Source organism: Cariama cristata, unplaced genomic scaffold, assembly GCF_000690535.1.
Source record: "Cariama cristata isolate BGI_N322 unplaced genomic scaffold, ASM69053v1 scaffold4492, whole genome shotgun sequence".
NCBI lineage: Eukaryota > Metazoa > Chordata > Aves > Cariamiformes > Cariamidae > Cariama > Cariama cristata.
The window spans coordinates 1-13,570 of record NW_009601942.1 but is presented as its reverse complement, the minus strand read 5'-3'; the positions used below and the strand labels follow the sequence as shown (position 1 = coordinate 13,570).

Below are 13,570 nucleotides of genomic sequence, written 5' to 3'. Positions count from 1 at the left end.
TCATTTTCCCATTTTCTCACCATCAGCTTAAAACTTTAAGATGAAAGATCAGCTCAGTCTGAATCTGAACCCGGAAATTTTCCAACTGAAGACCAGGCTCCTTTCTTCACAATGGGGCAGCAAAGCTGAAGAGAGAGGATCTCATCCAACCTGCAATTTCCAGCTTCACCTTAAAACAGGAATTTGGTCACCTGAGAAGCCTCTTCCAAACCTCCACCAGTTTAACTCTGACTTACCAGCGACAGAAGGCTGCCGATTGCCAGAAATGGTCACCAAACACTAATGCTTATCACTGCACTGGAAAAGAGGCGCCGTGTCTACGCACACAGGAGGGCTGCCAAAAGGAAGCTGCTCTGCATAAGGGAAAGACTCTACAGGAGTTGTAAAAAACGTCTGAAAAATTTACATGCTGCTGGACGAAATTAGATTCTGAAAGTAGAACAAAGAAGTAATGCCATTGCATTAAACACACATCGATTCATCTTCTGGAAGAGAGCACAGTATTTTTTTTTCTTATTATTTCTATCTCCATTTATCTCCTGCGTTCTTTACTGTCTAAGATAAGCAAAATTCTCACGCTTCTGAAGTGTGAGAGACAGTCTGGCACTCTTTAGGACAAGACACTATCAAAAGAATTTGCAAAGAAGCTCTGCAGGTACCTTGCTGGGTTTAGGGAGCTCTAAGACAACTATGTCTCAACTTGCTTCCCTAGATAAGCTAAGTTGTTTGAAGAGCTGAAGTTTCATCTCCCTACAGCAGAAAATCTTTTCAACCATGCCACTCTGACAGTTGCTAATTCAGACAGAAATGTTTCCTAAAAGCTAGAAAACCATCATCTTTTGTAGAGCTTATATTCTACAGAAATTGCTCATGCATATTTATGTTGCACGTACAGCTCATGAGATCATTTCACTGTTCTCCAAGCGACGTGTTTCAATACTCACTTTTGTGGAGATATGGTTTCGGGAATTTAAAACAAGAATCATCACGTGATTCTCAAAGAGATTCAATTCAGAATGAGTTGGAGATATTATGACTGGTTGGAACTGACATCCTGTGGCTGTGCACCAAGCTGACAATTCCTGTTAGATCAGGGTTGCACTGAAATGTCTCGCCGAGATGAACACAAACGTGGCATAAAGAAATGCAGCTTCTATTTTTTGTCTTTCCCCTAATCAAAGTTTTTTATACAAATAGATTTAAGCAAATAGGATTAATCTTGAGAAGCATTTCTTTCAATCCACAAATAGTTTTTATTAGTTCTACAAGGAAAGGATGAACTTCGAAATATATTAGTTTTCATGTTGCATCAAAACTTCTAAAAACACATTCTTAAATTCTTTACAACTGTAAAAAAATACAGACCAAGAGCCTCTGAAATTGTTGCTGTTGGTGAGCAACTATGGGCAAAATAGAGACTGAATTGAGCTGGCAGTAGAGAAGAGTAACACCTTAGAAAGAAACCATAATTTGTATTGAGTAATTTTGCTGAAGAAAAAAATGCCTTCAGACATGCTTTACTTAAGGATACCGAGGTAAAGAAAGTGACACACAAATGGAAAAAGTACTATTTTACACTGATTTCTCTTGCGGAAAGTAGATCTGACTCCCTCCATGACCCATTGGAAAAACTATCTGACTGTCCTGTTTTTACTGGAGGACTTCTCAGAAAAATGCAGAAATATTAGGAATTAAGAAGAAATAAAAGGGCAGCCAAAAAGCTTTTTTTGGACCTCATTTTCTCCTTTGCTTTGATCTGCCTCTCTTTTAAGCAAACTTCCAATATGCAATCCTGGTAGAAAACTCATAAGGTTGCAGGGGCTTGAGTTGTGATTAACATCACCTGCCATAAACACCCCAAGTGTTCAGAGTCGTGTAGCAAAGTCTTCCATATCTGTTACAGGTTTCTGAGCATTAGAAGGCTGTTTTCAAAATTGAACTCAAATTAATTTCACTTATCAGGAAAAAAAGACAAAGTTACCACAAAATCAGATACCCTGCGCGCTTTTTTTTTCTGAGTTCAGTCAAGCTTAAAAAAAAGTGAGAAAAAGCCCTCCATCTTTAGGTTTCACTCACAGCACTGCTTACAATTTGTCTGACATTTCAGCCCCTCTCCTGATTACAAACTGCAAGCTGCACCAGAAAAAGAAATGCAGTTTAGAGTCTGTAGCTGCAATCTTGATACCATGGAAGGGTCCTGACAAACAGCACTACGCCAGCTCTGCTTCATCACAGGGTTTTAATCCGTACCCCATCACTCACCCTCTGGCATGCAGAGACCTGGTGTCAGTCCGCAAGATCAGAAGCATATTTAGGAGGCAGAGTGCAGTCTGGGAATGACAAATACTGCCAGTGTTATACACATGGTTCGTGAAGCCGTCAGTGCTCAACCTAGTTGGCCACATACTGAAGAAAGGGGATCTCAGGTTAAATTCTAACTCCTTCTCCACACTTACACATTGCTTTAATCCATCTGCTCTCCTACGCAGGACAGCAACAATTTCAGCTGCAGCTGCCAACAAAAAGGATCAGTAGGACTCAGCTAGGAAATCTCAACATACGTATCCCTCAAGCTGTTAGGCTATTCTTCCTGAGGAGATTCAGAAATAATTTTTTTTTTTAAAAAAAGGACGACTTAAGCAAGATGGTATGCCAGAAGGCATTATTACAAAATAGCTATGAGATTCCTTCTTTGAAAGATTTAGAGCGAAAGAAATGCAGCAAGAAAGCTGTAAGACAGCATACAGATATAAGATTGACATCAGAGTCCCTAGCTCTACTCACTGCAGCTATTCTTTCCAACGTAACGTAGTGTCTGAGAGCACAGCGTCCAGTGCACGCTGCACCGTGTTCCCCACACACTGCCAAACCCCCAGCAACACACCCCACTGCTGCACTCAGCTTAGCCCCTGCCTAGGTGCTTTCCCAGCAAAACCCAGGAGAAGTGGACAATTCCTTCTGGTTGACAGAAAGGAAGATGCGAAGGATGCACAGGGAGGAAGCAACAGGCAGGTAATAACCTGAATCCACGCAATAATGACCGGAGGCTCAGGACACTGGGCAACCAACTCAAACTGGAAAGCACTGGTACATGCATAGCCACAGCAGCATGCACAAGCAGAGCGCAGGGCTTCTATAACTTTGCGGTGAGTAATCCATCTTCAGTCCCAAACAACATAGTCCTTTACTTGACAATCCCAGCTTCTAAGGGTATTTTTCTTTTGTTACAAAAAGATGAAGAGGAGGAACATCAGCTTTGTAAAACACTGTTTCACAGTACACAACATAGCTCATTTCTGCTGTGCCATCCTTAATAGGCACGGCACACAAATTTGGAAATGCACTTCAGCTGCTCCACACTGCTCCTGTGATCATGTTGTCCAGCTGTAAGCTTGCAACATGAAACAGTTACTGAAAGATTGTTTTGGCATTTTTAATGACTTGTGTCTTGCCTCTACCTCCCACCAAGATCATACTCATCAACAGCTGTGAACAGATTTATTTTTTTTTTTTTTGCTCCCTGTAGAGTCATACTGGCTGTAAGATACACTTAAGGCATGAATCACAAAGAAATGTGTGGGCTATAATCACTCTCCACATTTGTGGCTCATTTTTCCAATCAAGTTGAGAACTTGGGCAGTCCTGGGCAATAAGTAACAAACCCGATTTCTCTCCTCAAATGACTTCATGAAGTTGTCACAAGGTTGCAACGTCTGCGCTCTCCAGCCAGCTCTCTTATCTTGCTGACCAGAAGTCTACAAAAACTTACTACATTTTTTTTTTAAAAAAATGTTTAAGGGCCAAAACAAAACACGCTGAGGACAGTTACACACATATTCATGTCCTCTTGATATCTAACATACTACTAAAGCACAGGCATTGTGAATCTGGTAAGCAACACCACAGCTTTCACAGAGTACAACTTCCAGGATCTTTCTGTTTGGGAACAAAAAACAGGTAAAGGAGAAAGGTATGTCTCAAACGTGTGCTCCTAAGGGTTACAACCTCAGACTGGATGCTCCACATAATGTTGGCTTGATACTAAAACACAGAACACAGTACAGCTATAAACCTGCATGTCCTGACTAATCTAGGGTTTACAGGTACTTTGAAATAGTGCGTTATCATTGACAAGCAGCACCATAGGGGTTCTGTGGAGAAGTCAAATTTGCCTCTCAGGATCCACCATTTATAATAAATGATATTTAAATATTTACTAACTGTGTATTAATAAATACTGATACTTACCAATGTTGGTTCTTAGGAGCATTAACTTTGAACATAAATTTTTCAAACCCTGTTCTTACGTACGCGCATTTTAATATTCCAAGAGGCTGTAATACCTTTCTTGTACCTGAGGTACTTGGGTACAGCTAGTCTTTTACGACTGCCATTTTATGTTGCATGCAAGTTTCATGAAGTCATTATGGCATCAAAAAGGATGACTGTGCAACACTCCAGGTTTGTTCAGATAAACACCCCACACCACATACTTGGTCACGGTTTGCACAGCGATACAGGGAGGCAGACACGCCAATGTCTTGACATAATGGCTCTTTACAGACTTTTTGCGATCGCATTGAACGGGCATTCTGCAAGCGCCAACTCCTTCGGGTAGGAGCTGCTCATACAGGCTGCCAATCTCCACGCACATGACTCTGGATCTGCTAAAGATGGTATTTGAAAAGGACTGCTGCCAGCATTCACCAAGCAGCTCTACAAACTAACTGTTCTGTGTCAGCGCAATTTGAGTGTGTGGAACAGTTTCAGAGGGCTGTGTTTTTTATGAGCAAATGCTAATTTGGTTGCACTAAAAGATGTGACATCAATGAGGTGAGCAAGAATATATGAAAAACTGGTTTATCTATGACAGATCAGTAGTGATAGCATGGATTAATAGATTCAGAACTATGTCAAGACATCAAATACTTTTTGCATCTAACAAGTTTTATTCTCCAAGGGACAGGGCTAAAAAAACCCAAACATCACAAGCTGTTATTTCAAGGAGGAAGGAAAGTAAGCTTTTTGCTGTCTGGTAAATATTAGTAGATTACTCACATTAGCAAACTGAAAATTGTTAAGTTACTTCAGTTTTAAAATTCGTTTGGTTTTAGTGGAAAGACTACATTAGTATCAGCTGCCTGTAAAACACTACTATCTTTCCTTGATACCTTGTATCTGCATAGTATCTTAGCTTCCTCATGACTGATAATCAGCTTCTAAAAAGACCTAAAGTCAAGGTAACGTTTTTTCATGAACTGTAATTGCAATTGTTTTATCTGGTGGTTCATATCACCAGTTTTTTTTAAAAAAAAAAAATATCGGTAAAAACTAGAAAGATCCATCTCACTACTGAAACACAGAAACCACTGCCAGTTATTTGGAACGTCACAGATATTTCAGACTTGTACAGAGACCCTCAGCAGAGCCAGGAAGTGTCATTCACAAACAAAACCAATATGACATCACACACTTAATTGCTTGCCAGTGACAGGGTCAACTTTGTTTGTACAACTGTTGAGTATCGTATTGTTTGTATGCATGTACTGATACTGCCACTCCAGGACCCACAACCACTCAATGACGATTGACAGAGTTATCTTGAAAACAAACTTACTACTATACAATTTTAATTCATTATTTTTGAAAGCCACTGGATTTCATAACTGTATCTACTTTTTAAAAAGAACTGTTGTATATTCCTTTGCTGGTCTGCAGGCAATACATGCATTCTGCTTTCAAAAGTACTGTCCTTAACAAGTGTTGACTGTTGGTCAAGTGACCTTTTGAGGAATTAAAAGTGATCTGCTTCAACTCATGGGCCTGTTGGTCAGAGAATCATAGTTTTGGATATTAGTTTGAGATTTTCTTCTGGCATGTTTCAACACATAGCCTGTCCTAATTTTAGTCAGGGTATTAACTGAACCCTCCACAAACAGACCTCCAGATTAACAGCACCAACCAAGGAGCGAACATTTCCTCTTCTTTTTCTTGGAAAGCAAGGATCTACTCACAGTTCTTACTAAAACAAAAATGAGGAAAGACTTTCAGAGAACCACTTACAAAGTCCCTCTAGCTTCCATATGGTTCTGGGATAACCACTGCTGTAGTTGCAGGCCTGCCATACAGCACAGTTGGCTGTGTCTACTGGTACCTTGTTTGTACCAGTTTTTCTATTCAGAATTCGCCACCTGATAAAAAGTCGAACGAATTCAAGGTAAAAGTTTCCTATGACAGTAAGAGATAGAAGGGCATACATCTACCTACATGCTGGGATTCATGCTTTCATCAGACTTCAGATTTTAACTGGTTTTTGTCTCTAATTGGAGTAGATAAAACCCAAGCATTTTGTTGAAGAGACTGTCTCTTTCGATGTTGCATTCAAACTTTTAAAAAAATACACGGTGCTCACACCTGACCTGAAGTTAGACAGCCAATGCAAGGTTTGTTCAGTCGTCTGTTTAGATTCAGTAGGAGTGAAAACAAGATCAGTTGTAACTCATGGTGAATGAAAAAAGGTAGCCAAGGTTTCCAAGGAAGATCACCCTTTACCTCCATGCTTTTAAGAAAAACAGGAATTGAACAGTCAGCCTGAAATAGCTGAACAAAACACTTAAAACACAAACTTTGAGGGTTAATGAGCAGAGCAAATGAAATACTATTTATTTAGATTATTAGCTAATAACAGTACAGATTGCAAGTATGAAGATGTAAAGCTCTGAATACCTGTTTCTGGTCTTAAAAGTGTAGACACAGAGAAAAAAACACGCTCAACACAACCCCCCCCAACTTAACCTTCAGAAAGTGAATCACCTAATGACAATATACAGTGGCAGAACATTCAAACATGGCTTTGAGCCCATTTATTGCATTCATTTTTTCTTTGCTTTCGGGAATTGTATTGTCTATTCATTTCTTGTGATAGCAAATTGCTCAGATACCATGTCACGCATTGCCTTCAACACTGTACCTCCTGAAGACAGTCTTTAATTCACCTTCATCTTTCCCTGTCGGGGCAACCACTTTAGCCTTAAGTATGAGCTAACGTTGAAAAGCACAATGTAACCACTAGGTATCACAAGATAAAGGAGATGAAATCAACAAAATGAACTAATGTGCTCCAAAAGAACAATCAACACTATCCAAAAAACCCAAGACATTATCAAAGGTAGTCTTTAAAAGAAAAAAAAAAAAGTTTTTAGAGCTCAAGCAAATTAGAGGAAAGAAGTTAATACAGTTCTTACAAAAGTCTGCCCTTGCTTACTCATATCCATTAAGTCAATGGAAAACAAGGGTAACAAATAGTTCCAACATGTTCTATTCAATTTCCTTCTTCTCTATGCTTGCTAATTCAACACAAATTCTTCCCACTCCAGTTTGTCTCAGAAAACTAACAAAATGACAAGTTTCCTTGGAGGAAGAGAGGGGAAAGAAGAAACAGGATTGCTGAAGTATTGTAAGAAAGAATGCCAGGAAACAAAAAGCATGCGCTGCAGATACACAACAGATTTCCAAGAAAAGTGCAATTCTTGCATCACTTTTGCTAGCAAACAGAGAGTTAATGTGGCCTTCCAAGAGCTAAAGCCTTAGTGTGTGGCTTACAAGATCACAATTTCTCAGGTTTCTACCCAAATTTATTTTTATCTTCTCATGCACAAACCAAAGTGTGTAGGACTTCATTTTTAAGCAAATGTGTAGGCATAGTCTTGATATAAAAGGGATCTAAAATGTTCTCTCTTTGGGTCATATTTGGGGCGAGATTCGAGCTAGCAGGCTGGCATTATCTGGTCAACTATAATATTTGCTCAATGAGAACTTCAGAATTCTTGGAAAATTTATTTTAACTTTGGAAGCCTGATTTTAAAGACTAAATAAAGTATTGCTTTTCTTAATTTAATTCAAAAGAACATTATGGCAGGGGTCACCTTTTTGAAGGGTGCTCCATTTGAAGGCAAACAGTAAGGAACAGAAAAGCCGTTCTAAATCTTTACTTAATCACTAAGAACCAAGAGCAACTGGCAGCTGGATCAAAACTGCTGACCAACTATTCTCATTTGCTCTTTTCTTTGGCCTCTCTTTTCTGAAAATCTGTAGGGAACAGCAGGCATTCAGAGCTCAAACTGCACACTTCGAAGAAATCACAGACACGAGTTTGACAGTCAAGAAAGAGTAAAACCTCATTTTCTGAGGTGGTGAATGCTGGGAACAAGCACAACAGATGGCAAAATCAGCTAGAGATGCAGCAAAGAGTATGGGTGCACTTTATAGCCTATTGTTTACAGGCTTCATAGTCCTCAGGCTTTATGGTTATACTGTTTCTGTAGGACACTGAGTGCAAAGAAGGTTCAAGAGATACCATTCATTTTTTTAAATTAGGTTTGATCCAGACCAAATGAATAGGAATCAAAACTTATCCAACATGGTTTTTTTATATGCTGTGGTCACCTGTCCTGCTTTCAGGGGTTGTTCCAGAGAAGAACAAGCACTAGGAGACCTGTTACAAAGCAGACGCATTGGTAATTTCAACCTAGTATCAACATTTAGACCTTAGAAAACTCTGCTTTCCTCTGACCTGCACTGGGACCAAAGCACACTGACAAGGCAGAGAGGGACTCTCCTCTTATTACTAGCCTGCACTACAGTCATCAGTTGCATAAAGAGAAAGAAAACTTCACAAAAGTCTTATTGAGCATAATACCATGGAACTGATTCAGAGTGCGACTCTTCTGTGATGAATTAATCACTACAAGAGCTGGCAAGTTCACTGTACTCTAACTGCTGTCACTGCAACGGTAGGGTTACTACCTGGCACAACAGCTGATTTGTCTTTGAAAGTGTATGATTATTCTCTCAGAACCAACAAAGAAAAGTGTGTTTGTTAGAATTATAGAGTTTTAGCATGTCTTCCTATCTGTCAGTTATCTTCTCAAACACAGGTGTACCACTCTGCATCATTTATCAGTTGGTCTGTTTTTTTTCTAAATATCCTCTTCGCATTGTGTTAATGCAAAGAGTTATAACTCAGGACTTTTGGTCATGAAGCTCAGCTCTGTAAAAAGAGAAATTGTAAGAATCAACATTCAGTAAGGAAGATTTTTTCAGGTCCCAGAACCAGTATGGAACAATTGTAAACCTTTGAGTCAGTTTGGAACCAGGGACCTGCAATAATGTTCCTCCAGCCCCCCATAACAGTAATAATTGCCACAGCTTTTATTTCAAACTGTATGCTCAGCATTTGCCTTTTCAATCACAGACTTATTCACACCTGTGTTAATGCAGAAACCTTTCCTCACCTTTAACGTGGCAGCCAAGCTGGCCATGTGTTCATTCAGAGTGCTCTCCGACTCCTTGTAAGTCAGGCAGGTGAACTGATATTCCTCTGGATCAAAGGCATCTGCTCCCTGCTGCTCCACGTCGTTAGCTACCCCATCATAATAATCCTCAATATCCCCAGGATCCTCATCCTCTTCCTCCTCCTCGCAATTAGGGTCATAATCCTCTTCATTGCTGTCAGACCCCTGGCTGTTCATGTCCACGGACATCTTAATGCCCTGTCAAACTGCAGACCAGGAAAGCAATTGCAGCTTCTTTTTCTCCTCCAAACTTTATCGTTCTTTTGATTTCATCTGAGCTCTGTCTCCTAAGGGGGGGGAAAAAACAGTTTTTTCTGTTGCCTAAGAAATTGCGAGAGAGGCCACGTCAACATCATACAGGTGATCAAACAGCCAGGAATGGACCAACCCAACGGCTCAGCTAAAGAAGATTCTGCTGTGCAGGTCCCTGGTTTGGATCCACTGTGACTCTTGCACCTGCAAAGCCAAGGCTGTTCTTACAGGCGAGGTCTAAAACCTCAGCGATTGCCTTATGACACTGCATCCTATCCCCCGGAGCAGGCCCCAAGACTTTTGACATTTGGAAAGTGGCCACATAACCTTCGCTACAGATCTTTTCAGAGATGCTACTAAATTTATGACATTAAGTTTTTACCAACAGCCTGAAATGCTGCAGAAAAGCATCATATCCATTTAATCAACAGGAAAAAAAACCCACAAACCCCTTAACTATGACCACAGTAGCTAGAAAGGCAACCTGCGATACCCTGTACAAGTCCATATTGCTTCAGAACCACAGCAATTAAGTGCTACTTTGGAAAGTAAGACAAGCAAACAGATCTGTCACATATACCCAATTTAACAGTCTTCAATACCACCTCAAAAGAAATAGTGTAATTAGTTAATCCCTTTAAGTAGGTTCCACTGGATGTGATGCAGCTTGGGCCTTACATCTGAGGGGGGGGAGATAAAATTAATTCTCTCATTTTATTACCTTCTCAATATACACTTATTACCTTCTGAACGTAGAAATTTATGCTCAAGTGTTGACAGCTGCTATTCAAGAAGAATCAGAACAGTCAACTTCTTTTCTTTAAGATTCTCACTGGTATTGGAAAATTCACATATTTGACTTTACTTATCTGAACTACAAACCTTCTGCTTGTGTAACTAAACCACATGAATTTGAGTTCAAAGAAGTCCAGCAGTAGAGCATGTATCAACCTTGAATTATGGTTGTCTCATATTTAGTCACAAGTTTCCATTTAACCAAATAATTTAGTTTCAAGAGAGAATATATTAAATACAAAAGACTTAAAACAATGCTGCAACCAAATTTTACATATAAAAATATACACACAAAATCAAAGCTATATTTTCCACAAGCAGAACGTATTGGGTTTCTTACACCTTTGCATTGTGCATTAATATGTTGTTAGCTCTGTTACTTAAATATATTCCCACAGTATCACAATTTGTAGCTGCTGGGGAAACCATAACCAAGCTTTGAGAGTCCTGATTTTAGAGCACAGGAAATGTCAACCATAAATTTTCATTATTTTTCCTCAATTTGTTTATTTTCTGTTTCCAGTAACCAGACCAAGTAGCGCAGAATAACCAGGAAGATGAGAGGTACAATTAATTTGAGGGGCTGCAGTGATTACAGCAGACAAGCCTCCAGTGAGAGAGGATGAAGGCTAGCAGCTAATTATATTATCCCCTGAATTCTGGTCTCCATTCCTTTCATTTGCCTCTTGATTCCTTAGCTATCCACAACATAGGTAGCACACAAATATTTTATAGCACTGCTTCCCATAGAACTTCAGAGCAGCAAAGGCACTGTCTCTCCATATTGGAAGGAGACAGATGTGAAATCTGATTTGACAGACACAAGGCAAACCTATATTGTCCCTCCCTTCCTCCCTCCCTCTACCCTGCTTAGAGTTAACGATTCAGTTCTAGGCTTAATCCATATTGGTACTGACCTCTTGCATAAAAGAAGTAATGGATCTTTACCTGTTAAACCTTATGTTAAAGGAATAACTTATTTGAGAATCTAAACCCAGGTGAGCATTCCTACAGAGACATCAATAGCCCAGTGTGCAACAGCATTGTTCAGCCAACCTCAGAGCATCACAAAGCTCAAGCGAGTTTCACCAGTCAGGAAACTTCTCAAGCTCACCGAGATCACCCCACACTCTAGACACAGAAAAAACCCACCAAAACGCTGGGTCCATTTGCTATCTCAACACATAGTGAGTCCTATCCAAGCAATGAGATGTTTTTAGATATCTAAGTAGAATAATGGGCCTATCCGGTACCTCAGCAGTTACGTACCAGTCACCGGGGAGGAGGCTCAGGAGGTAGATATCTAAGTAGAATAATGGGCCTATCTGGTACCTCAGCAGTTACATACCAGTCACTGGGGAGGAGGCTCAGGAGAGTGCAGAGCCATTTCTCTGTGCCACTAACACACTTACTTGAACAACCAGAGGAACTGTTTGCATGGGCAAATTGGATATATCAAGCAGAAAACAGTCTGCAGACTGGCTGACTTTTGTGACTCCTGTCACAACATTTGAGGAAAGAGCTCACTTCCAGCATAACTGAACGTCACACTGACATGTGTGACAGGAGAGGAAGGCTAAGGCACAAGCTCTGTGGACAAAGCAAAGCAGAGCACTAGGAAAATGATGATCACAAGCTCTGTGGACAAAGCAAAGCAGAGTACTAGGAAAATGATGAACAGAACTCACCTCACCTAATGCTCAACCTAATGCCCTCATTCATGACCAAATCACAAGCGCTCTGAATACAAACTAAGACAAGACACAGCTAATACTTGATAGCACCACCTTTTAAGACAATAAAGATGTTAGGTTCAAAAAAGATGGTCAAAAAAGCAAAGAGTATTTAGATTAAATAATTACCATAATCCCAAAAATCAGATTATAGAATTTTAAACCATATTTGGATCGCTTTCCTACCCAAGAGAGGATGAGGTCCTTCTTTACCACCTTCATCCAAGATACTCCCTCATCTTCGCTAACACTGATACAATTTAACTCCCTCTCTTCCTGAGAGCCTCCTTGCAGGAACTCGTAAACACCCCCACCCCTACGCTCTGCCACATATTGGCTCCAACGAAGATGCCCTCTTGCTGACTCTTGCTTTGTAGCACAATTCTTCTTAACAAGGTCTTTTGCAACAAAATGCCTTCAAATATGCCACAATCAGTCTCTCTCTGACATCACTACCATCAGACACACTAAATTACGTGATGCCACCTCATACCTTGTCCCACTACCTTATTCTTTTCCAATTTCTTTCCCTCTGTGTCTACCACTGTGGGATTTCTCTAATAAGCCTTTCAGAGGATGCTTCTCTTCTTTTTCTGGTGATATTTCACAGTCATTCGAGTCAGCTTTTTCTTCTTTCACCTTTCTATTGATAATCCCAAAACAGAGAAAGTGCAATCCAAGTCTGCCTCCTGAACTACTTATCCATGTAAACTTTAAGTGGGCTGACACTCTCTTTTTTCTCTGAAACCACCTACAACCCCAACTCCACACTGGCTATCAATGTTAATTCCATCTTTGTCTATATCACTCAAACCTGTAATCCATGGATCATCCTCAATTGCTTCTTCACACACACAGCATGCGTACCTTGCCATCTACTTCTCCATGGAGTTTTTAGATAGGATTTTTTTCATCGTAAGAGTGAGAAACTAGAACAACATCCCCCATCCTTTTCATCACAGATGACTCTGCAGAGACCTCCTTGCAGCCGTATCACACATCCCCCACGAATAGGCATGCTCTCCTCCCACTTACCAGTTTTTGTTCATACTATCACGACTGCCTTGTCCTTCCCCACTCATCCAATCCATTTGATTCCTGTCCTTTCTAATCTATCATCACTTTTAACAAGTTATTTTATGCATACCTTCACAAACTTTCCTTCCACAGAATCTCTGGGCTTGGGTATAAAGGTACCCAGTTCATTTAAATTATCTCAGGTCCACTTCTTTTGTAACCCGTGCAAGATTAAATCCTGTACTTGACCCGTACAGCCAGACCACCACATATTTGGAGAAGAAAAGCCCAGGAAAACTGGGGGAGAGAAGGGAGCTGTGAAGAGCCCGAAGGGTGGCAGGCCGAGGAGGGAGCCCCAGCACAGCCCACTCGCAGCCCGTGCCTAGCGCCGGCCTGAGAGCTCAGGGGCTGCGGCTTCTC

At 40.4% G+C, this 13,570-nt stretch overlaps 1 protein-coding gene across 1 annotated transcript in view; it reads right to left on the bottom strand.

Moving 5' to 3' along the window:
* The window catches only part of ARIH2 (ariadne RBR E3 ubiquitin protein ligase 2), a 28,517-nt gene extending 18,877 nt beyond the window's left edge, over window positions 1–9,640 (bottom strand). The window contains exon 1 of the mRNA XM_009710628.1: window positions 9,294–9,640. Coding sequence (XP_009708930.1) covers window positions 9,294–9,542 — 249 coding nt within the window. The 5' untranslated portion in view covers window positions 9,543–9,640. The remainder of the gene's footprint in view (window positions 1–9,293) is intronic.
* Window positions 9,641–13,570: the final 3,930 nt, after the last annotated feature.